The following is a 25,484-nucleotide window of genomic DNA, read 5'->3' as shown; positions in this document are numbered from 1 at the left end:
AGCGCTCCTTTCACACACACTTCCCAAAGAACTCTCAGGTTTCATTCCCTCTATTTTGCTCCTCACGACTCCACAGTCTCCTAAATGCCTCCCACTTTCGTTCCTGCCCACCTCCGCCTCTTTCTGTCCTCTCCTTTGCCCTGTCTGTCCATCCCTCCCCCCTTTTTGGGCTGGAGGCTCCGGTTTATCTGGAATCAGCAGGGAAAGGCACTCAGGAGCTCTGCGTCCGTGTGGAGAAAGCGTGTTTATAGGAACTGGGGGGAATCCACTCGTCTTCTTCCAGCTGAGGGAACGGACGAGAGCCATGGCCATGTTCTCAGCATTGGGCTTGCTTATTCTCTGCCAGCTTTTGGCCTCATCCCTCGCTCAGGTGAGTATGAAGGATGGTGCGGTAATGGAGAGTTTTTGCTGAGATGCTGAGGGTCCAGGTGAAGGATCACGTTGGGGGTCTTGAGTGCTGAAAAGTTTGAGTGTAATGGATCATATTTAATTCGAGATGATCGATAGTCCATGCAGAAGGCCTTCTGGTTCTCAGTATCTCATGGCAATGCAGGTGAATGAGGAAGAGTGTGTTGATGAGTATCTAATTTAAGTACTTAGAACTCGACTACAGAAGTTTTAGATCCTCTGAGAACCTTTTGATTTATCTCCTTGATCCAGTCTCTTATTATGCTTAATCTCTTAGACTGCTGCATTTTATAGCATAACATGTTGTATATTATTGGATGTCGTACGCATGATGATTGTTGGATTTGTAGAAGTCGAGTCGATCCACGCTCACAAAATTGGATTAATGCAAAATGCATTTCTAGATGTAGGAATTTCACCTCATGGTTACACGCTCTTCTACAATATTGACCTAGTGGCTTTGTTTATGAAGAACACTTTTCACGTTACTGTGAACTTTGTGAAGTCCAGCTGAGGAATGCAGAGCTCTCTGAGGTTAGCCTTCCTCCTCCTCCTCCTCCTCCTCCTCCTCCTCACAATGTCACCTTTGTTCCAAACCCGTAGCTTCTGCACTGCTGAAATAGCTGAAATGCGGCGACCTCCTGGCGCTCGGCATCAATACACTCTTGTTAATACAGAAGCTGTTCACCGTTTCAACCCTGTGAAAATCGCACACTTTTTATAGTTGATTTCGGGGGAAAATTGGTTTAAATGATACCTTTAGGATTTGGATCGATGTCCAGGTAAACGATTAACGTGAGGAATTTTATAGAAGTGTGTGTATTAATGTCTTTATAGACAGATATAAATAAATACATAAACGTGAAAAATGTTATTATGATCTGGAATATATATATATATTTCATGTGTGTGTGTGTTTCAGTCACCTGGATCTCGTGGGCTACCTGGACCTCCAGGACCTACAGGACTACCAGGACCCCCAGGGAGAGATGGCATTGATGTAAGTGAACCGAAAAGTAAACAGATTATGACAATGGATTATTGATCAAGACGCTTTTACTATAAATTTCAATACCAGACAAAAAAATGCACACATTTTTAAAAACGGATTTTAGTTTTTTTTATTTCTTATAAATAAATTGTTTTCGTTTAGAATTGAGTGACATTCTCTTGCTGTTATATTGTAATTCTGCGAATCTTATTATTGAAGAAATCTTATTATTGGGAGAATATTCGATTACGGTGTCCGAGTTAAAAAAAAGAACATCTTGTTAGCTGTGAGTAGCTAAAAATTTGCGTACGACTTATTAAAGGAATCAAAGCTCCACCTTCGCACCCTTTTTTCTTTCCAGTGTCACTGAGGGGTGGAGCTATGGAGCAACTCGGTGCTATTTTTTCGCAGCAAAAAATCGTCAGACTTCAAATAACGGCGTTATATCGCGAATAAGGTTACAACTTGCAAAAATAAATATACATAATAAAACACTGTGAATTCATCCTCCAATTTATATTCACTTTATATTTGAGTCCCGATCCGATTAGGAGCGAAATGACAGGAAAAGATCGGAAAAGATCGTTATATGATTGTTAGCGTGTGAGAGTGTCACAGTGCACTTTCTTGAGACTATGCAGGTCTCGTTACGATATTTATGACAATTTGAAAATCTGAGGGGAACCAATTATTTATTTTATTTATTTATTTTTTAATTATAGAACAAATTACTAATAAAATATAAAAAATTTATAAATGAATAAATGTATAAATAATATATAAATAAACTATAAGTATTTAATTCTTTTTCCACTTTTAAGCTTTAGACTTTTTTTTGGTTTTGTTTTTATTAAATTTTATAGATATTAAAATAAATTGTTCGGATGCGAATCGTGGGGCATCGTCTCTACTGCAGTTATTACAGTTCTCAGTACAAATCTAATTAAACACAGGTAGAAAAAAAGAGGGTAATTAAAAAAAATTAAAATAAAAGGAACCTGATTCTTATAAATCCTCATTAAATGGAACCCTAATGAATGTCATTGACAAAACGGGTATCTGTCCTTCAGAATGTCAGAAGGACGGTTAGGTCTGTAACACCAGGTTTGTGCAGGACATGCTGGAGCATTACATATACATGTTGTATGAGTTGAATTCATTGGAAATTGAATTCAATTTCGCCAAAGATCATAGACCTCTGAACAACCAAGTTGTTGGTGGAATGAGACTCTTTTACACAGTAGATGTCAACTTTTTTACTGCACAGTGTTTTTTTTCTTCTTGAGGTTTTAATGCAATTTTTTACTTTAAAATTTAAGTTAAAGTAAAAATCAATACTTGTTGTTTTAATTTAATATCTATCTATATATATATATATATATATAATATTTCTGGGCTATTGATCAGAAGGACTTTTTGGGGGAAGGGTTCAAGCCCAATACTATTAGCTGCCGTTCTTAGGGCCCTTGAGCAAGGCCCTTAACCCTCTTTGATTCAGGGGTGCTGTATCATGGCTGATCTGGGCTCTGACCCAAGCTTCCTAACATACTGGAAGCTTTCAAACTATTTCACTGTGCTTTTATGTACATGTGACAAATGAATACATTTATATATTAATATGTATAAAGCAGGTCACAGTTTGCTATCAAAGTGAAATATCAAGTTTTATAGAAATGTCTACATTTTAGGATTTTTTATCATCTCTTTTCTTCGCGCCTCTACAGATTACCATCCAGCACTCGCACTGACATTCCCATTCCCTGTGTATTTGCTTGTTAACTGTTAGTGCTTAAATGAACAATCACAGAAGGGCAAAGGTGCAAAAAACGCAGGTTAGTTTACTAAGAAAACACACGGCCTGTTTCCTGTATAAATGGCGGCAGAGTAGCAGAGTAGCGTGGAAGACTGGAACACAGAACTCATTCATACAGTCTCTGAAATCAAAAAGACCTTTCTAATGTTATCCCCCCCCCACACACACACACACACACACACACACACACATTTCCTAACCTCTATGCTACGTCTACCCTTCCACCCTGATCCTCTCTTCCCCTTTTTCAGTTCCTCCGGCTTTAGTTTGTAGCTTTACCCAACATTTTCTGACTCATAAAATAAAAATACTATCAGTCAGATCATGAAGGTCAGACACAATGCGTCTAATAAACCTTGTTAAGAAATGTATACATTTTATAACTCAATTTACTAATGAGTAATTTTACAGTTAACACCCTGAAAAAACCCTCTAAAAACAGAAATACCGCACTTCATTTCCTTAGCATACTTTACTATCCACTCTAGTTAACTTTCCAGTCTTCATTTGCATACTGGATTATGATTGGCTCTTCTATTTTATGATGCAATATTACCACTGTCCTGTCCTTTGTTACAGGATGCATTTCTAGTAACAAATTGAGGTTGTATACTAGTATGAAGTATAATCGTTTTTTTTTTTACTCAAGTAAAAGTTACTGTTACTTCAATGGAAATTTACCAGTCAAAAAATCTACTCAAATAAAAGTAAAAGTTGATTTTACAAAAACACAAAAAAATCGATAGAATTATGTAAAAAAAACTACACGCTACAGTCCATGACCATGACAAAAAAAAAATATTTCAAGATTTAATGACGTTTATGATGATGTAAGAAAGTGCAAATGCAGATTAAAAATTCCAACATTGAGCATTTGGCTTTCCGCTTGGTCTGCATCACCGGCGTCTGTCTTATCCGTCTCCATCTTTCTTTCTTTTGAGTTTAGCACATTTGCTCTCCGCCCATCAATCAATCAGTGGCGTAGTTTACGTGTTTTTTACTTTATTTTTTTTTACCTTTTATTATTTTCCTGTATTTGTTTTTTTACTCAGCAATGGATATGATTTAAAATGTAGTTAAGTACAATACTTCCAACAAAACAAACATAAAATAAAAGTAAAATCACAGATTTTTTAAAATTACTTTAATACAAAGTAGTACAAAAAACGACTCAATTACAGTAACGGTAGTAAATCAAATTCATTACTTTCCCCCCGTGTTTACTGTATCGTCATTTTCCAGCCGAAGAAAAATAGCGTGTGAAGCGGCTAGCTTAAGTAGAATACTGTATATTCGGAAAAATAAATAACACAAAACGGGACAAGAATTCAGCTCAAATTTGGTTCGTTATCTTGTCCACTGGAGTCGGCCATGTTGAATTTTTGATTTGTTTGATTCAACACTAGCTCTTGGTAGCTCCACACCTGCTCTGCTACACAAGCAAAACTTTGTAGCTAAACTGCAGCTTCTTTACTCACAATATTTTTACTACAAAATGGCCTTCTATATTTGCATAAGTAAACTTTGGGATGCAACTGATATCATGAAATATCAAAGTTTTTGCTCCAATGCAGTGGCAATTTTCATGCTGCTATAAAGTTCATTCAATTGAAAACCACTCCCTGCTGCTTGAGATGAGAACATCCTAAAGATCCATGAGGGGAATGTAGAGGGTTCAGCTCCAGAACCATGAAGATGTATTTGGACTGTAATTAATAGCAACAGTCTGCTACAATAGAATTTTTTCAATTTTTTCCATTTCCATTTTTTTTCTATTGTACAGCTGCTTTGGAACAATATATATATATATATATATATATATATATATATATATATATATATATATATATATATATATATATATATATATATATATATATATATATATATAAAGCATTACACAAATAGAATTTTACATGTTTAATAACATCGCTTTCATCATCATGTTAATGGATTATAGGATTTCTGAAGCCTGGAATCTTCACATGCAGTATATTGAGGTTTTATTTACTCCTAAACTCGACAGATAAAAGTTATGATAATGCTATTCCACATTTATTCTCCATTTGCTGTTATAATAACCTCCAGAATGCAGTCAGCATTCACATTCATCCCAAAGTTGTTCATTAGGGTTTATAGCAGAAGATCTTCAACATCTTCCAAACCATGTGAAGCAGATCTTAATGGAGTTTGCTTTGTGTCACGCTGGAACAGGTTTTGGGTTCAAGTGAAGGCATAATTTTATGCATATATGGTTGGAAAAGTCAGTTGTCCCAATACTTTTGGCAGTGTAGGTTATTTTACATGCATAGATTCAAATTTCTTTCATTCGATTTAAGCCAGAAAAGGACTAGGATTTATTTTTATGGTAAAAGTCGAGAGTTGTAAGTAAAAAGTCTTAGACGATTTAAAACAATATGAGAAACATCTAATCTAGAGATCAGTGACTTGTTAAAGCACGATGCTGAACTCTGAATGTGTACTGATGCTTGATTTTATTGCGTCCTCTGCAGGGAAAGAGAGGACCGTCTGGACTTGCTGGAAAGCCTGTAAGTAGTTATAACTCTTACAAAACAACAAAAATGTGTGAGGTTTTCGTTCGACACCCAACATTTATTTATTACAATAAATAATAACATAAAGAAAGAAAGAAAGAAAGAAAGAAAGAAAGAAAGAAAGAAAGAAAGAAAGAAACAAACAAACAAACAAACAAACAAACAAACAAACAAACAAACAAACAAACAAATTAGAAAACCAACAATAAATTAATAAGAAGAAGAAGAAGAAGAAGAGGAAACTGGTTAACAGTGAAACCGTATGGTTTGTTCTGGCCGTACGACTGCGTTTATTAAATAACTAAACAAAAAACCCAAATGAACAATGAATGTACAAATATTATAAATACATTAATGAATAGACACATTTAGATATTAGAGACGTTTATATGTTGATAAAGATATACATTTTGTTGATCCAGATTCAAATACATTTAGATCAATGACAAAAAAATCATACATGTGCCATTATTATGGATATTTGTTTATTCTTTTTTCTCAGACAGAAACAAATTAAAACAAAATTTGTAAAGTGGTATAAATATAAACGAGTTATTTCATAATCAGGTTACTAATTAGACTAATGAAATGCGTTTCATCTTGTGTCACATGACTTTCATCCAACTTTGTTATTTTTTTATATGACTTCATTATAAGTGATGTATCATGTGTAATGAGTTTAAAGTGCTACAGTCTATTACAGTATAACTTCATAAACCATGTGTGTTACATTTACCTGAGAGTTACTTCAGGTCCTTCAGAAAAGTTCCACTGTCCTGCACTGATCAGGTTTGGTGACGTGTTTGTGTGTCTTTAGGGACCTAAAGGGAAAGCCGGAATCCCAGGGACAGCAGGGAAACCTGGACTGCCTGGACTTCCTGGAATAGATGTAAGTATGATTATATTTACTATATATTACTTTGCCTTTGGGAAATCTGATGTGAGATGTTCTTCTTTTCATCTTTTCATCGAAAATCATGTTCATCTGGAGTAATGACATTTTTTATTGATGCAGTGGTAGAGGATGGAGGGATGAGTGAAGCAGTGGTAGAGGATGGTGGGATGAGTGGAGCAGTGATAGAGGATGGTGGGATGAGTGGAGCAGTGGTAGAGGACAGTGGGATTAGTAAAGCAGTGGTAGAGGATGGTGGGATGAGTGGAGCAGTGATAGAGGATGGTGGGATGAGTGGCGCAGTGGTAGAGGATGGTGGGATGAGTGGAGCAGTGGTAGAGGATGGTGGGATGAGTGGAGCAGTGGTAGAGGATGGTGGGATGAGTGGAGCAGTGGTAGAGGATGGTGGGATGAGTGGAGCAGTGGTAGAGGATAGTGGGATGAGTGGAGCAGTGGTAGAGGATGGTGAGATGAGTGAAGCAGTGGTAGAGGATGGTGGGATGAGTGGAGCAGTGGTAGAGGATGGTGAGATGAGTGAAGCAGTGGTAGAGGATGGTGGGATGAGTGGAGCAGTGGTAGAGGATGGAGGGATGTGTGGAGCAGTGGTAGAGGACAGTGGGATTAGTAAAGCAATGGTAGAGGATGGAGGGATGAGTGGAGCAGTGGTAGAGGATGGAGGGATGTGTGGAGCAGTGGTAGAGGACAGTGGGATTAGTAAAGCAATGGTAGAGGATGGAGGGATGAGTGGAGCAGTGGTAGAGGTTGGAGGTATGATTGGAGCAGTGGTAGAGGATGGAGGGATGATTGGAGCAGTGGTAGAGGATGGAGAGATTAGTGGAGCAGTGGTAGAGGATGGAGGGATGATTGGAGCAGTGGTAGAGGATGGAGAGATTAGTGGAGCAGTGGTAGATGATGAAGGGATGAGTGGGGCAGTGGTAGATGATGAAGGGATGAGTGGAGCAGTGGTAGATGATGGAAGGATGAGTGGGGCAGTGGTAGATGATGGAGGGATGAGTGGAGCAGTGGTAGATGATGGAGGGATGAGTGGGGCAGTGGTAGATGATGGAGGGATAAGTGGGGCAGTGGTAGAGGATGGAGAGATTAGTGGAGCAGTGGTAGAGGATGGAGAGATTAGTGGAGCAGTGGTAGAGGATGGAAGGATCAGTCAAGAAGTGTTAAAGGATGGAAAAAGAGTGGTGCATTGGTAGAAGATAAAGGAATCAGTGGAGCCGTTATAGAGTGGTCACTGTTCCAGCATGACATTGCACAAAACCAGCTCCATGAAGAACTGCTTTCCATGGGTTGAAAGATGTGGAAGATCTCCTGCTACAGAGCTCCACTTTATCGACACACTTGTAGCTGAATTGCACACAAAATCCAAACATCTGGTGGAGGAACAGCAAATGGGGACTAAATGTGGAATGGGATGTTTAAAGGGGCAGATATTAATCTTATGGTCAGGTGTCCACAAACGTTTGTTAATACAGTGTACTATAGAGTTGTTAAAGGTTTAAAATGCAACATTTCTAATTTTGGGTTGTGTTTTTTTTTTTTTTTTTCTAAGGGATGGCCAGGTCCTGATGGGCCTCAGGGGAAAGATGGACCTCCAGGAAAAGTTGTAAGTACCTTTGAATCTAAAGTAAACAATAATACTAATTATTATTTATGTAAAATAACATTTATTAATAATCAATGGCTAAGACGTCAGGTTTTGGTTCTGGTTATCACTTCTAGAGAACACATCATGCTACCACGGTCTGTCTGAATAGTGAATTGTGATTGGCTGGAAGTTCAGGTGTGACTTTAGAGCGTTGAATACACAGGTAGTTGAAGGAAACGTTTAAATGAGAAATAGAATGAAAACAGCATCAGGATTTAACTTCAACAGCTTCATTATTAGTGAAGACGTTACACAGATGCATGTAACTGATTCAGACATGCTTATGCCCGTAAATGTACATATATTTACATATTCATCTGCACTTGTCAAGTTCTACAATTGCATCTATTTCTAACTGCTGGAACCCAAATTCCTTGTGTGTGTCATTAAACCTGATTCTGGTAGATGATAAACTTCATTTCATTGCTGTATCCATCTATCTATCTATCTATCTATCTATCTATCTATCTATCTATCTATCTATCTATCTATCTATCTATCTATCTGTCTATCTGTCTGTCTGTCTGTCTGTCTGTCTGTCTGTCTGTCTGTAGATAATAAACTGCATTTCATTGCTGTGTATATCTATCTATCTATCTATCTATCTATCTATCTATCTATCTATCTATCTATCTATCTATCTATCTATCTATCTGTCTGTCTGTCTGTCTGTCTGTCTGTCTGTCTGTCTGTCTGGCTGTCTGGCTGGCTGTCTGGCTTTCTGTCTGTAGATAATAAACTTCATTTCATTGCTGTATCTATCTATCTATCTATCTATCTATCTATCTATCTATCTATCTATCTATCTATCTATCTATCTATCTATCTATCTATCTATCTATATATCTGTCTGTCTGTCTGTCTGTCTGTCTATCTATCTATCTATCTATCTTGAACTTGTCAGATGATCAGGGTGGAAGTGTGAAATCGATGGTTAATATATAAAGGTAACACAATGTTATTCATGATTTCAAAATGGATCAAAGTTTCTGTTCATGTAGCTGAAATTCTGATCTGAGATTCGTGAAATCTTTCACTCAGAGCTGATTGTTAATAACGAGCAGTCAGCTCCACTTCCTCGAATCCCTCTGGACTCCTAATCCAGCCAGGAATGTGGAGCTCAGAAATCTTAATTGGAGAAGCTCAAAGGAGATGAAAACACAGCATTAACCTGAGGGAATGAGGAGGATTAAGGAAGGTGATGATGATGATGATGGTAATGATGATGATGATGTAGAACTGTAGAAAAGGTGCAGAATTTTCTTTAAGGGTTTGTCTCGAAAATAAATCTGCTTAGTGTCAAGCTTTTCAGAGGTCTGGAGATAATAAACCGAGACGCATGTTTATTTTTGATTAGCATCAGCTGTTCAGCACAAACACCTCAGGGTTTATCTTCAGAGCCATTGTGTACACGAGCAGAATATCACTGGGTGTTAGCATTAGCACCTGAATGCTAATGAAGCTAGTTTACTCTCGGCTCACACCACACGGTCAAATCAAACACAGCCTCTAAACGTACGTGTGTGTGTGTGTGTGTGTGTGTGTGTGTGTGTGTGTGTGTGTGTGTGTGTGTGTGTTTGTGTGTGCATGCACTCACATTAACAAGCTTTAAAGATAAATATTTCATTCTTATCTTTTCTTTATTAAAGGTGTGTTGAAAAACAAACAAACAAACAAATACATAAATTCTTTATTAAATAACCTTAATCATTTTTTTATGAAGTTTTCTTAAAAAAAAAACCAACAGGATTTTATTCGCAAGGCTCTTTATTCCCATTAAATTGTTATTCCCAGAACCCTATATTCCCCTGGGATAATATTCCTAATGCCCCAAATTCCAATAGGATTATTTTCTCAGGAACCCTGAATTTCTTAACTTAACTAATAATCCCAGGGCACTACATTCCCCAGGATTAATATTCTCATGGCCCTTTATTTCTTTCAATATTCCTTATGTTTTGACTTAATAAATTAAGGCAAGATTCTTTTTCTTTAATAAATGATATATTCGTGTTTTGTAGGGTGACCAAGGACCTGCCGGACCACCTGGACCTCCTGTAAGTGCACACTGAAACATTACAGCCATGATAAATATTCTTTGTGTTTGTTTGGGATTAATGTTGCCAGAGACGGATATTCCCATCTGTCTAATTCTCCAGCGTTGATATTTCCAGGACCTGAATTCCCTTAGGATTAATATTTCCAGGGACCAAAATTCTGCATAATTAATATTCCCATGGATTAAAATTCCCCAGGTTTAATGTTCCCAGAGTCCTAAATTTCTCCAGATTAATATTCCCAGGGACCAAAATTTCTTTAGGATTCATATTTCAGAGCCCAAAATGTCCCAGAATATCCCCGGGCCCTAAATGTTATTATTCCCATGTCCTGCCCTGTCTTCCACAGGATTAATATTCCCAGGACCTTAAATTCCTTAGTCTTGATATTTCCAGGGCCATAAATTCCTCAAGATTAATATTCCAGATCCCTAAATTAAACAGGATTAATATTCCAGATCCCTAAATTCCCCAAATGTAATATTCCAGAGCCCTGTCTTCCCCAGGTTTAATATTCCCAGGACCTTAAATTCCTCGGGATTAATATCCCAGGACCTTAAATTCCTTAGTCTTAATATTTCCAGGGCCATAAATTCCTCAGGATTAATATTCCAGATCCCTAAATTCCCCAGAATCAATATTCCATAGCGCTGTATTCTCCAGTATTAATATTCCAGAACCCTAAATTACACAGGATTAATATTCCAGATCCCTAAATTCCTCAAGATTAATATTCCCAGGGACCAAATTTTCTTTAGGATTCATATTCCAGAGCCCAAAATGTCCCAGAATATCCCCGGGCCCTAAATGTTATTATTCCCATGTCCTGCCCTGTCTTCCACAGGATTAATATTCCCAGGACCTTAAATTCCTTAGTCTTAATATTTCCAGGGCCATAAATTCCTCAGGATTAATATTCCAGATCCCTAAATTCCTCAGGATTAATATTTCAGAGCTTTGTATACTCCAGTATTAATATTACAAGAGCCCTAAATTCCACAGGATTAGTATTCCAGATCCCTAAATTACACAGGATTAATATTCCAGATCCCTAAATTCCCCAAAAGTAATATTACAGAGCCCTGTCTTCCCCAGGATTAATATTCCCAGGACCTTAAATTTCTTAGTCTTAATATTCCAGAGCCTTAAATTCTGCATGATTAATATTCCAGATCCCTAAATTTCCTAGGATTAATATTCCAAAGCCCTAAATTACACAGGATTAATATTCCAGATCCCTAAATTCATCAGGATTAATATTCCAGAGTCATGTATTCCCCAGGTTAAGTGTTTTATTCCTAATCACCCTGTATTCACATGGATTAATGCTTCCAGAGTCAAATATTCCCAGTGTTACTGTTGCTCTCAGTTTCCAGAGGCCTAAATTTCCAGGGTATAATTTCATCCGGACTACAGAGTACTTGACTTCCCCATGTTCCTCATACATCATGTTTCCACGATTATTCTTTCTTCAGCATAACATTTAGATTCTTAATTCATTTTATTCCCCTAATTATAACGATAATTATTATTAGCCAACTTTCAAAGTTGTATTTCTTTTATTATTATTATTATTATTATTATTATTATTATTATTTAGCTGTTTGGTTGTTGAGGTTCATTAGTTCATAACATCAGCCTGTGTCTTTGTGTCTCTCAGGGCAGAGGGAGATCTGGAGCTCCTGTAAGTACAGTTACCTGTAATTCCTGACACTGATTGTCACTTTATATGTTAAATGACACCATGTTGTGTGTGTGTGTGTGTGTGTGTGTGTGTGTGTGATCTCAGGGGCTGCCTGGGGCTAATGGATTGCCTGGTGGTGTAGGACCTCAGGGACCCTCGGTGAGTCTTTTAATAGTCTCGAAAAGCAAAGCAGAGGACAGGTGATGGCCAGAACGAGACAGTTTTATAAAAAGAAAAAACGAATGAGAAAAGAAGAATCTTGGGGTTCAATGAGCAAAGGACAGACGATAGCTTCAGCAAATCGCTTTTTTCGCTGGCAGTTAGGAGGCAGGAGACCTGACAGCAGAAATGTAGGATGAGTGTGTTTGGAAATGATGATTAAAGCTCTAAGAAGAGACACTGTAATGCCTGTATACAGTGTTCAATTAAACAAAAGGTGAACAATCATTGTCTTTAGTCATGGCTTCTAAAAGGGAAGTTCTAGCTCAATGGTTAAGGTTCTGGTTTACTGATCAGAATGTCAAGAGTTCAAACCACGGTATTGTCAAGCTGGCACTCTTGGGGCCTTTGAGCAAGGCCCTTAACCAAGTGTACTCCAGGGGCACTGTATCATGGCTGACGCTGCATTTTGACCCTGACAGTGAACTGTTCATTGATGGGCACTTAACTGCAGAACTGCTCATGCTGACTGTAGTGCTGAGAAATGATATTAATTACGGTCCAAAACCACTGGCGTGAATAAATGACGATTTATTGTAAATAAATGCTAAATAAATAAATTAATAACTATGACTTTGTTTGCTTCTCTGTAGGGACCAGAAGGTCTTCCAGGACTTCCAGGTCTCCCGGGTCTAGACGGGCCTCCTGTAAGTGGTCCACCTCACACCTAAACAGTTGTAGAATGTAAAAAGTGCACAGATATTATATTAAATAAAAATCTTCTATATGTCTGTTTATGATGACTACAGGACAAACTGGTCTAAATATTTAACTTTTTTTCTTTCTGGATTTTGAAAAAAAAAAAATCAAACCGGGTTTTCTCGTTTCTACAGGGACTGCCTGGAGCACTTCCTGAAGGAAACGGAGATTTACTGGTAAATTCTGCAAAACACCAGCAGTCATGCTAAACATTTCAATGTCAAAAGTATTGGGACAACTGACTTTTCCACCCATGTGTGGTTCTGTACCAGACTGTTTTTGTGACGACTAGACGACTGGGTCAGAGCATCTCCAAAACCTAAACTCCACAGCAGATGGAGTTTTGGTTTTGGAGATGCTCTGACCCAGTCGTCTAGCCGTCACAATTTGTCCCTTGTCAACCTGAAATCCTTACGCTCGCCCATTTTTCCTGCTTCTTACATCAACAAAATGTTCAGTTGCTGCCTAATAAATATACCCACCTACTAACAGGTGCCATGATGAGGAGATCATCAGTGTTCTTCACTTCACCATTTAGAATGTTCTAATATCATAATGTTATACCTGATCAGTGTAAATAAATTTGCTCTAAAAAAGCTTAATTTCGATTATTTTAGTGTCCCGCGATCTGTCCACCGGGACCCCCAGGACCCCCAGGAATGCCCGGTTTCAAGGTAACTAATCAAATGCTACGTATAATTATATTTAAATAATAATTAAAAAAAATTCTCTTAAACTAATTGCTATTTTTACATTGCAATTAATCTGCTACGCTTAAGGGACACACAGGACACAAAGGAGACAAAGGAGAGTCAGGGAAAGATGGAGAGAAGGTAAGACTGGGGCATGATGGGCTATGGGGTAAAACTGCAAGTATTTTATTGTGTCATTTTTTTCTACTGCCATTGTGTGTTTATATAGCTGTCTTTGAATCTTCTCTGCAGGGGGCACAAGGCCCACCCGGGCCCGCTGGATTCCCAGGAACTGTTGGTCTACAGGTGAGTGATTCTTCCTGAACATTCATGTGGACAATAATGCATTTTAGCTACAGATATTAATGTTCGCCCAAACTACAAAAGGTAAAATAAAGTATGAGCTTGGGGAGCGAATAAGCAAATTCAAGCAAGATATGCAAATTATCATCATCATGGCAACAGCTGACAAACTTTGGCTTTGGAGGTATTCTCCAGGGTTCGGCTTCGAAACTACAGCAGTGTTAATGAGGGCAAAATGTTTACAGTGTTAATGGGGTTTATACCACAGTGCTGTTGAGTTCACGAATCTGATTGGACGGAAAGGTATATTTTTTTTATAATAACAAGTCTAAAAATCTGTAATTAAGATCTAAGGCTTATATTAACTCGCTATTTTAAAATACAGTGTCGTTTTGATGGTAAAAGCTTGTTCGATTTGTACAGTGGAATAAAAAGAAGAGAAAGAAAACTGTTTACAGCTGCTCTAACGCCACTGAGAACGAGAACCAACTCGTCTTCTGGACATTAAATGTAACTCTAAATGGTTAAAAAGCACAACATGGTACATGGTTGAGCTACAAAAGGAATAAAATGCTTCATGACGTGTTTTTATAAAAAGAAATTATGACCCGAAAATTTTTTTATATTAATTAAAAGCTATTAGGTGGCACCCAGATAAAGATTGGTTTTAGTTCCTCTCAAGTTGAATTAAAGTGAATAAGAAAATAATAAATGCTATTTAGACAGAAGAACTAACAGAGTACTGGAGGTTCAAGACCAGCTTTCATTTTTCTATCCAAAGAAAGAAGCAGGATGAGAAAAATCTGTATTGGTTACAGCACAAATTGAAGTGTTTTTTTGGGGGGGGATGTTTTTCAGGGACCTCGTGGTTTAAGAGGACTTCCAGGTCCAGTAGGAGCCGTTGGAGACAGAGTAAGCAAACTGACCTCATCATCATCATCATCCTCATCATCTTTAACACAATACCAATGAAAAATGTTCTGCCTGCAGGGTTTGCCAGGGTTCCGGGGGAAGCCTGGTATCCTAGGGGTCATGGGGAAAACAGTGAGTGTCCCCATAATCCTTGTTATGCAGCATCTTTACTGTCCTAGACGTTACTCGTTGCTTTTGAAGTCGCGCTCAGGTAACGAGTCTCAACAATAAAAAAGCTCTGTGTCTGTCATTTGATGATTCCAGGGTGACCCCGGAGAGAAAGGACTCGTGGGGTTTAAAGGACCTAAAGGAGAAATTGTGAGTGGGTTTCAGTTGATGATCTTATATAATCAGCATTGTGCCCTATTGGTATAGATGATGGCATAAAGAAAATATTTGTAGGTGCTGCATGCCATCATCATGAATAGATTTTGATCTATTTAGGGTTTCATAATAAGGACAAAAAGTAGTCTTCAAAATATTGCTGTACTCTCCTGAATGGATAAATTGCATTTACTAGATACCACTGTATATTTAAAAACGATTATCTAAACCAAAACAAAAGTATTGGGACACCTGACTTTCCACCCATATGTACTTCTTCCCAGTATTGTATCAGACGTCTCGAAATTTTCCCTCCAGTTGAACTAGGAGACCCAACCCTGTTCCAGCAGGACAATGCCCCTGTGCACAAAGCAAACTTCATAAAGATCTGGAACTCCAACTATATTAGGATGCATTTTTCATGCTGACTGCACCCCAGGCCTCCTCACCTACATCATTACCTGACTTTATTAACACCCTCATGGCTGAATGAATCTCCACACCATATAGTGGAACATCTTCCAAGAAGCTTATTATAACAGTAAATAAGGGCTAAATGTGGAATGATAAAAAAAAAAAAAAATCAATCTTATGGTCAGGTGTCCACAAACTTTTGTCCATACTGTATATGTACATAATGTTAGATCATGAGGTTTTCTCTTTATTACAGGGAAAAATAGGCCCAAAAGGTCTTCCTGGACCTCCAGGCCCTAAAGGAGAACCTGTAAGTAATTCTAATGTATTATCACTATAACAGAGTGGTATGTGTGTGTGATATAAAGATATGATATGATCTCTCTCTCTAACAGGGCATGTCCGGTAGAGATGGTAAAGATGGCACTCAGGGTTTCGACGGTGAAAAAGTAAGCCTGGATTTTTGATTCTCAGCGTAAATACAATCAAGTTGTTTAGATGTCATACAATTTTTCGCTATCTTCCGGTCAGGGGGATGCTGGGAGGCCGGGCGTGGCTGGAGAGAAAGGACCTAACGGTTTACCCGTAAGTGCTCAGCTTAGTGACAGACGTCAAATATTAATATTACAAAAAAATGTAATCTAAATTATTGATGGGTTTATATACACTGTGTAAGTGTGTGTGGGGGGTTTCATTTTCAGGGTTTGCCAGGAAAAGCTGGAGCAAAGGGATCCAAAGGAGTTGTTGTGAGTAGCAGTGTCTTTGTTATTTACTGAAATTGGGAAAGATTTAGAACAAGGTTTAGGCTTTTAAACAAAAGAGAAAAAGAATGAAAGAAAAATGGGCTAGTTTAAGAAATTCTTCCTGTTTGAAAGCATTAAATGAATAAATTTGATGAATACATATAATATTGTGTAAACATTGACTATACGATACACTTAAACGCGTGCACACTAGGGATGTGCATCTTAATTACTGAGGCTGATGCGATTCGCCTCTGGAACGCACAGCTAACAACATGATACGTTAAAGATATGCATGAAGCAGCTACTGATGATCATCAATTTACTAAAACGCATGGCCTTTTCACACACACGCCTTTATGTTGCCAAAAAAAACATGAAATGAACCCAGAGGTTCTTTTCCTGTTGTGTGTGCAGGAAGTTACAGCTCTACCTCTGCCATGTTAATCTGTATTCTATGTGACTCTCAGAACGCCTCGGTCTTCGTAGTGTTGTGATGCGTCATATTCACGTAGCAGCAGCGGTGCTGAGAGAACGCACACAAGAAACGGTTTAGCGAAAAGAAATTAATCTACATATTAAAATATTGATCACAAATTATTGTCAATTTCTTAATAATTAAAGTGCAGCACATTTACTGATAATTATATATAAATAGGTTTTTTTCCCGACATAAATGTTAAAAACGATGTTTCCAAAACACTTGTTTCAATCGATGCATTACGTCGTTAACTTTTATGCCGATGCGCCGATGCACCGATGCGAATGGCTGAATCTCACCTTCCCTAATGCACATTACAGTGACCATAATTTTATTTTGGTCACAATATCTTTGGGCTCGTTTCAGATCTTTTTTAAGATGTATGGTGCAAGAAGGGGAAACCCGACATCGTTTTATCTTGACTATCTGCCTGCTTTGAACCAAATCATTTGACAGGACGTTCAAGTGTCTCAAACTCTTTCATCACACAGGGTGACCAAGGAAAGATGGGTGAAACAGGACCAGCTGGAGAGCCAGGTATTCCTGTATGTATCTGATACAGGAACGAACATCTAAGGCATGGTGATGTTTAACGGATAAAACCAAATAAATGTACTCTCAATTACAGGAAAAATACCGCCGTGAGTTTGACAATGTAGATGTTTTTAAAAACGTGCTACACTATATGGACAGAAGCGTTTAGACTTTTCCAGCCAGATGTGGTTCTTCTCCAAACCAAAACTCATGGGTATGAAATTGTATAAGAAGTCCTTGGATGCTGTAGCATGAAATTTTATCTTCATGTGAACAGCTCCGTGAAGATCTGCTTTCCATGGGTTGGAAAGATGTGGAAGATCTCCTGCTATAAACATTATTAAACACTGTTTGAGATGAAGGTGAACACTGACTGCACCCCAGGCCTGAGCTGAATCAATCTCCACAAAATCTAGTGGAACATCTTCCCAGAAGAGCGGAGTTTATTATAACAGCACATGGGAATGAGATGTTGAAAAGCCCACACCAATCTAATGGCCAGGTTTCCACGAACGTTTGTCCATATAGTGTGTACATATGGGAAATTATAAAGTTGCTAAGATTTATATAATATTTCTTTTAATTGGATAAAGAGATTAACAGCTACATATATATTGTTGTTGTTAGTTATTTTTGAAGTACTAAATTATGAGTGATTTCTTATTTATTACTGCACCAATCCTCATTTTGAGCTAGATGATAATGTAACTGCTGTGGTAAGAGAATGGAAAATACATTGCTTTAGATGCAAGAGTGACTTTGTTTTTTGTCCTACAGGGTGAGATTGGTGTTCCAGGAGAAAGAGGTGAAGCAGGACCCAGAGGCGTCGCTGTAAGTGCATTATACAAGTTATAAAACAGTGTAGTAAAATCCACTGCCTGGCCAAAAAAATAAATCCACTAACCACCCTGATTTAGTTAATGAACCCTAACCATGTCAGAACATGTGTCCTGTGGTAGTGGTGAATTTCTCACTCGGGTTCAGAAGGGTCAAATTACCTAATTACATTAAACAATGGAAACAAAATTAAGCAATGAAGATTGCTGAAATGACTAAAATTGTTGTAACTAAAAGTATAAAATGACAAAAATTGTGAGTGACGTAATTTCCCGTCCAATTAACAATTATTTACCCCCCCCCGGTCTGAAGTAGCACCAGTTACAGGTGGACTCCACACTAAAAGCACAAATAGGTTAAGACATAATTTTCATGAATTGGCAACCAGAGTCCAGACTTAAACTCTATTCAGAACTTTTCAGATGTGTTGGAGAAGACTTTATGCAGAGGTCAGACCATCAAGATTCTGGACTCTGGATGGAAATAAGAGGTTGTTTGAACTTCTCGAAATAATGCCGAGGCGAACCGAAAGAAAGGCTGTACACCGAAATGTTATTTTGTGTGTCGTTGTGTTTTTTTTTTTTTTGGCCAAGCAACGAATTACAATTTAAAGGAATGTTTTCTAAGAAAGCGTTTTTCCATTGCAGCTCTCATTCCCCCCCCCCTTCCTAACATATTCATATGCATACTCATATTTGATGAGATAATAACGATAAGTTGTTTCAGCGCTTGCGACAATGAAAGTTAACATAACGCAAATATAGTCATTGCTTTACAAAGTAATCACTTGAATTAAAAAAAAACGTCAGTTGAGCCCCTTTGTATCTCTCTTGAAACAGCGATGTGAGTTGGTGCTACTAAGCATCATGCTGTATCGTTGGAAAATAAGGTGGTTATGATAAAACACCGTGAAAAGGGTCAAAAGGTCACAGCCATAACATAAATGTATTAGCGACACTATGGGGATGTTTACATAGTTTTTAGGGTGTTTTTTAAAAGGGTTTATTCGACTTCAGTTGGTGTTTCTGTATTATTAGTAGTAAGATTTCATGTTTAGTTGAACTTGAGCTAGAAAACATAAGATTTTTATCTTGTCTTTTCCATCAAAGTCTGCATTTTGCTTACTGGAAGATGCAAATCATCTTTTCGAACCATATATTACTTCTCTTTCAGAGTGACTACAAGGACGTTCCGTTTAAAATCTCAAAACTAATTGTGTTTCTTGTCTCCTGCGGCGTGCAGAAATACCGGTCAGAAACGAGATGCATAGCTGCAGGTGGGAAGAACAGCGTTATTGCTCTGTCTGAATAAAACAATAGATCAGGACGGCTCATGAGCAGAGGATCGTACGGGTCAGGAGTTGCTAAGCAACAAAAGATTATAATAACTGTAATATCATGAGAAGTTTTTCAGAATGACATTTACGGAGGTGCGAGCTAACCGTGGAACAAATGCTACGCTTCAGTTAGAGGGCAGGACGCTCCGAATAATTGCTGTTGGAAAATCACAACGAATGCATATAAACTCCTGGGCCAATGAAATGTCAAGTTTTTCATGGTATTGATATCGAATTATCGAATAGTTTAATGTTCCTCTGCTGCTGTATTGAGATGAAGCTGCTTTTTATACATGTTTCAGTTTGAACTGGTACAAAGGGTCGATTCTAATATTACAATATTGCCTTTTTTTCCTTATTTCACGTGAATAGGAAGTTTTCCTTCGTGCGCTGTGCCTAAATTCATTCGCCTGAATCAGAGTTCTGTCACTCAGTCATAAATCTTTGGAATCACTGCTTAACATTTCTGAATCATGTCCTGTGGTGATTTTGCAGGGAGGCATCGGCCTAATTGGAAATCCAGGACCTCAGGGAGTCAAAGGATTCCAGGTTGGTATCAAAAAAGAACCAAAAACAGAAGGATAAAGCTGAGAAGAATTTAAGTTTCAGTGATTTGCAACACTGTATGTGACCTCAGAAGTGTTTAGTATCTGAACTCGCTGTAATAACAATACTGTGTTGTAAATAACAGGGAGTTAAAGGTGCGATGGGAGATCCGGGTCTTGCGGGTCCGACCGGACTCAGAGGAGACTTTGGAGACAGGGTAAGAAAAGATGCATTACACAACACAAACACCTCATATTAAAATCTACATTTATGGCATTTGGCAGATGAATTTAACTTAAGATGTTTAAAATGCATTTTTATTTTACACCCTGTGACAAATGTAGTTAAGCGGATGTGGATTTGAATATGCATTCCGAGTTGACCACACCCACCCTTCGTCATAGCGAAGGTCCACCCACAGTTTCTCCGAGAAGCTGCCCAAACCCTGGAGCAGCACATTGTCCTGTAGTTTTGTCTAAAACTGCACACAGACGATGATCAACGAATGTGATCATCAGTAGAAGAAATTGTGGACGGACTGCGAGATGATGAAGAGTGGGCGTGGTCAGCTCGGAATGCATTTTCAGAACAACTTTACGTTAAATGGAAATGGATTTTTAAACGCTTTAATGCAATGCTTTAAAAGAAGAGATTTTGCTACCTTTTTAAAGGCTGCGATTTAAAACTGTAAAAGAGCTTCCACTTCACCTGACATTTTACATGCATGAGTTTTAGGTTTTAACTGGATGTTCCCGTATAAAAGGTACTTAAAAACCCCTACAGTGTCCTACAGTGGTCCTTTCCTTTTCATGGATGGTGAATAATCTCTACTGTAAGTCAGTGCTCGTGGAAATATCCATAAAGTGTTATACATGAAGTAAAAACATCCATATAAATGTACATATATGTCCTCTTATCCCCCACTGAAAATACTGTACATTCTTCATGATAACTCACAGAGACGTTGAATAAACCGCTACCGCTACCAGTTCTCGAAACTGATCTGTGCCATGTTTTCATAAACATTTTAGACGAGACTTCTTACAAAGGCAGCTCCTGTGCAGAGAGCAGAGAAAAAATAAACCCTGGCCTTAAAGAGCGCCACAGCCTGGACATACACACACACACACACACAGAAATATGAATGAATCCATCTTTGAATCTATCACTCTCTCTCACAGGGACCAACAGGAGCAGGAGGACCGAAAGGCGAAATTGTAAGATTAAAGTTTTCCTTTATTTTCCATGTTTTTTTTTGTTGCAGATGATATATTTGGTGTATGTTTTTGTGTATGTGTGTGTGTGTGTGTGCGTGTGTGTGTGTGTATATGTGTGTGTGTTGCGTGCATGCTTAATGCCTGCCTTTTTTTTCTTTTATATAGGGTATGGCTGGAAGTGATGGCTTGCCCGGAGAGAATGGAGAAACAGTATGTATTAAAAATTTATTTTAATTTAAAAAGAAAGAGAGAGAGAGAGAGAGAGAGAGAGAGAGAGAGAGAGAGAGAGAGAGAGAGAGAGAGAGAGAGAGAGAGAGAGAAATGAAGAGAGAAACAGACGAAGAAAAAAAGAGGAAGGGAGAGGCAGACAGAAAGATAGAGACAGACATTGAGCGAGAAGCAGACAGAGAGAGACATGCAGGAAGACAGAGAAAAGGGGGGGGGGGAGAAGAGAGAGAAGAAGAGAGAGAGGAAGAGAGATGATTACCTGATGAGTTCTGATGATGCCTCAGTAAAAAACACAGCAGTTAAACATGAATATCTTTTTCTCTCAGGGTCCGTTCGGTCCTCCAGGCCAAAAAGGAGGAGTGAGTATAAATTCATACCAGTTATTAATATTTATACCAGTTTATTAATGTGGTGGAATAAAAAAAAAAAAGAAAAGTATTTTACTACATTATCATTTCAACAGTATATTTAGGGCTGCAGCTATCGATTATTTTAGTAATTGAACATTCTACCAATTATTCCATCGATTAATCGAATAAGAAGTAATTTTTCTTTATTAAAGACGACACTAAATATAAAAGAGAAAATAAGACGAGTCTCTTAAAATGAACAAGTCATTCGTTTACCTTTTAGAAAAAAATTTATTTTTATGCCTGAAATTACGCAAAAGAATATCCGTAAAATCCATTTACTGCATTTAATTGCAAATACAAATATATAAATAAAAAACTAATCATAAATAAAATATAAAAATTAATTTTAAATGACTTTATGTTTTAGTTTGAAACGATCCCAAAGTCTAGAATCTTTCTGTCGTTTTTCTTCGGTCTGAATCGTCTCGCTGTTTTCTCGCAGTTCCTCCATTTATTATTCTGCAGCGTCTTCTGTCTTGTATTGAAGCCAGTTTTCCGACTTCATTCATCTTAAAGATCCAACATTTCTGGTGCATCCACCAGTAACCATGGCAGTTCTCTCCAGGGATCGGAGGCTCAGTTTAATACCATTCAATTCTATTAATTGAATGTCGGAATTAGACAAACTCTATTTTTATGTGGTGGATAAGACTTCCATAGTGTTTACCTGTCCAGAGCGATCCAGAGTTTAGCGGGTGGTGCGTCAGTAATAATGGTCCGTGGGGAAACACAGTGTGCCGTGTGTAGTTAAATGGACTAAACGAAACAAATTATTTGCCTCGATGCCTTTTTGTATTCGAATTAATCGAGTTACTCGAAGAATCGTTTTAGTCCTAATAGTAACAATACCGTAGAATAAATTTTTTAAATGCATTGTGAAAACTGTTTAATCGTTGACGTAGTGAAGATGTGAATTTAATATCCAGTGTCAGCGCTTTGTAGCATCCGAGTCTTCAGAATTGTCGTGTTTACGATTGACAGTTTCTTGGAATTAATCGTTGTACAATTGTTTATTTGATTCAAATGGCCTCAGCATTCAGAAAAAAGCACTCAATCAATTATTCTAATCAATTAGTATGTATTAAATATGTATATATTTTCTTTGCATTATGTAATTTGACACACCTACACTGTTTAATCCATATCATTTAAATCATCTGTAACATTTAAGCCCGGGAAGCATGGAGAACTAGGTCCTAAAGGAGTAACAGGGCCACAGGGAGAGACCGGAGCAAGAGGGATGCTTGGAAAACCTGGTTTAATGGGCTTCCATGGAGAACCGGGTCCTCCTGGAGTCGCTGGCAAAGCCGGTGTTTCTGTAAGTGTCGAGTCAAGCTTTGATTTCGTGTTGATCTGCATATTAATGCTGCGTAATGAAGAGTGTAACAATTTTGTGAATTTAAACGCTTTTAGGGAAAACTGGCGAGCGAACAACATATCAGAGAACTGTGTGGAGCAATGATTGATGGTGAGATGCTCGTTTATAATAATACTAATTCCAAGACGTTCATTGAAATTTTTAAAGTCTAGATTTAGCACACAATAGTGTCTGCTAGCTGATATGCTAATAACGCTGTGGAACGTGCCATTTTAGACCAGATTGCTCAGCTTGCTGCTCACCTGAGGAGACCGCTATCTCCGGGAGCCGTGGGTCGACCGGGTCCAGCTGGGCCTGCTGGAAAACAAGGAGAAGCAGGAGTGATGGGGCTTCCTGGACCTCGTGGTCCCCCTGGATATAGAGGACTTCCAGGAGATCTTGGAGATCCTGGTCCTAGAGGTTAGGAGAAAGAAAAAGCATTTATTTATTTTTAAGTATTCTTTCTTGACAGAAATGACATTTTTAAAGAGGACTGATGAAACACTGTTTATGTTAGGTGATACTGGTGAACAGGGTGATAAGGGACCTGTTGGAAAAGCCATCGATGGTCCAGTTGGAGACCAAGGAGAACCAGGTATGACTGATATTGGTGTTAACAAACCATTGTCATTTACAAACAATGTGCCTGTCTAGACCAGGAGGAAATGATCGCATGTTAGTAAATCAGGATTATAATCCATGCTGGAACAGTTTTGGGTTTTAAATAAAGGGAAAATTTAACGCTACCGCATCCAAGCGCCTCCTATACAATTGTGCGTCTCCAAACTGTGAGGAAGATCCACATATGGCTAGAAAAGTCAGGTGTCCCAATACTTTTGTCTTCATAGTGTATATTTAATCTTCTTCACTGTTTTATCTGTGCTTTCGTTTTTTCTTGTCTTCATGCCTTCTTTAATACTTGACTTCTTTTGATCTCATATTTGTATCACATCATAAAACCTTCATTATCATCATCATCACCATCACTTTCCAATCGCATATGCACATCAATGATTTTTTTACTTGGGAAGAAAAAAAGAAAAAACTGACTTACCCCTCTTCTCTGCTTTCCAGGTCTCCAAGGAGTACACGGCATTGTAAAGGATGGGCGAGATGGTGCACCTGGAGATCCAGGTGAGCCTGGAGAACAGGGTAGGGCGGGCAGACAGGGGCATCAAGGACCACCAGGAATCTGCGATACGACAGCGTGCCAGGGTGCGGCGCCTCACGGGAAATCGTCCAACCCTAAAAACCTTTAAACGTCCGCACCTTCGTCTTCTAAAAAAAAAACTCGCCCCAAGGAACAAAAAAAAAATTGGGGAGTGGGGAAACGAGGGATGACGGATCATCTTTATGGAGCGTTTTTTTTGGGGGAAAAAAAAAAGAACTCAATGTTGAATAGGATGAAACAGGAACGGGCGAGACGAGAGACTTCGAGCCCAGACTCGACCCGTGAAATCTAAAGAGCGAGAGATCGAATTTTTCTAGATGTGTAAAAAAAAAAAAACTTAAAAAAAAAAAAAAAAAAAAAAAAAGACAACTGATGAAATGATTTGAGCCGGTCTGATATGTGTGCAGTTTTTCTTTTCCTCAGTGTCTGTTAGCATAGTCATTCTGTACAGCGTCCTGTAAAGGAACAACTGTGACTTTCTTGACTGTAATGGAAAAAAAAGAAAAAAAAAACACACACAAAGAAAAGTAAAAGATTTGTGCATGGTGGTTCTTTTGGACTGGAAAGAACACAACGATTCTCAAAAATCTGAGCATCACTCAGAATGTTGAATAATTTTGTATATTACTGCACAAATAGTATTTTACAAGTTTTCTGTATCTTTTTTTAAGCCGTTTGTCGATCTGTTTGTATTTTCAGCTTTTTATTTTTCATTCCAAACAATAAAGAATTAATCCAGATTTCACATAGAAATAAAATCCACCCTAAAAGCATCAATTGGGATGCTTGATGAACTGTACGATAATAATCGCTTGTCTGAAATTTCCTGACACGTCCCACTATGTACTGGTGCTGTAAAAAATGATTAAATAATCCATGACTTTAAATACTATTTATTATGTGTGGGTGACTGTTGTATGTACAGTGAGACTACGGCACCGTGTTGTAAGAAATAAATACTGAATAAAGCCACTTTTCAGTAAAAAAAATAAAAAATA

At 38.0% G+C, this 25,484-nt stretch overlaps 1 protein-coding gene across 1 annotated transcript; it reads left to right on the top strand.

Annotated features, from left to right (window-relative positions):
* Positions 1 to 178: 178 nt before the first annotated feature.
* On the top strand, positions 179 to 25,378 carry col9a3 (collagen, type IX, alpha 3). Its single transcript, XM_083520906.1, has 32 exons — positions 179 to 370; positions 1,331 to 1,408; positions 5,726 to 5,761; positions 6,585 to 6,656; positions 8,224 to 8,277; positions 10,341 to 10,376; positions 12,037 to 12,060; positions 12,166 to 12,219; positions 12,873 to 12,926; positions 13,113 to 13,154; positions 13,596 to 13,652; positions 13,758 to 13,811; positions 13,923 to 13,976; positions 14,832 to 14,885; positions 14,964 to 15,017; positions 15,150 to 15,203; positions 15,880 to 15,933; positions 16,019 to 16,072; positions 16,155 to 16,208; positions 16,325 to 16,369; positions 17,339 to 17,392; positions 18,159 to 18,212; positions 20,050 to 20,103; positions 20,246 to 20,317; positions 21,282 to 21,317; positions 21,483 to 21,527; positions 21,872 to 21,904; positions 23,130 to 23,276; positions 23,372 to 23,426; positions 23,553 to 23,735; positions 23,833 to 23,910; positions 24,390 to 25,378. Exons 1-32 carry the CDS (start codon positions 305 to 307, stop codon positions 24,572 to 24,574), a joined length of 2,046 nt encoding a protein of 681 aa, XP_083377032.1. The 5' UTR covers positions 179 to 304; the 3' UTR covers positions 24,575 to 25,378.
* Positions 25,379 to 25,484: the final 106 nt, after the last annotated feature.

Source organism: Silurus aristotelis (genome assembly GCF_946808225.1).
Source record: "Silurus aristotelis genome assembly, chromosome: 19".
NCBI classification, from domain to species: Eukaryota; Metazoa; Chordata; class Actinopteri; order Siluriformes; family Siluridae; genus Silurus; species Silurus aristotelis.
The sequence above is the reverse complement of the archived record's forward strand: the minus strand, read 5'-3'. Positions and strand labels throughout refer to the sequence as shown.

Bases quoted from the DNA above. Each gene is read 5' to 3' on its own strand.
- col9a3 (XM_083520906.1), top strand. From the start codon at position 305: ATGGCCATGTTCTCAGCATTGGGCTTGCTTATTCTCTGCCAGCTTTTG. The intron at 5,762-6,584 runs GTAAGTAGTTAT...GTGTGTCTTTAG, and splicing joins CTGGACTTGCTGGAAAGCCT to GGACCTAAAGGGAAAGCCGG. The intron at 13,812-13,922 runs GTAAGACTGGGG...TCTTCTCTGCAG, and splicing joins CAGGGAAAGATGGAGAGAAG to GGGGCACAAGGCCCACCCGG.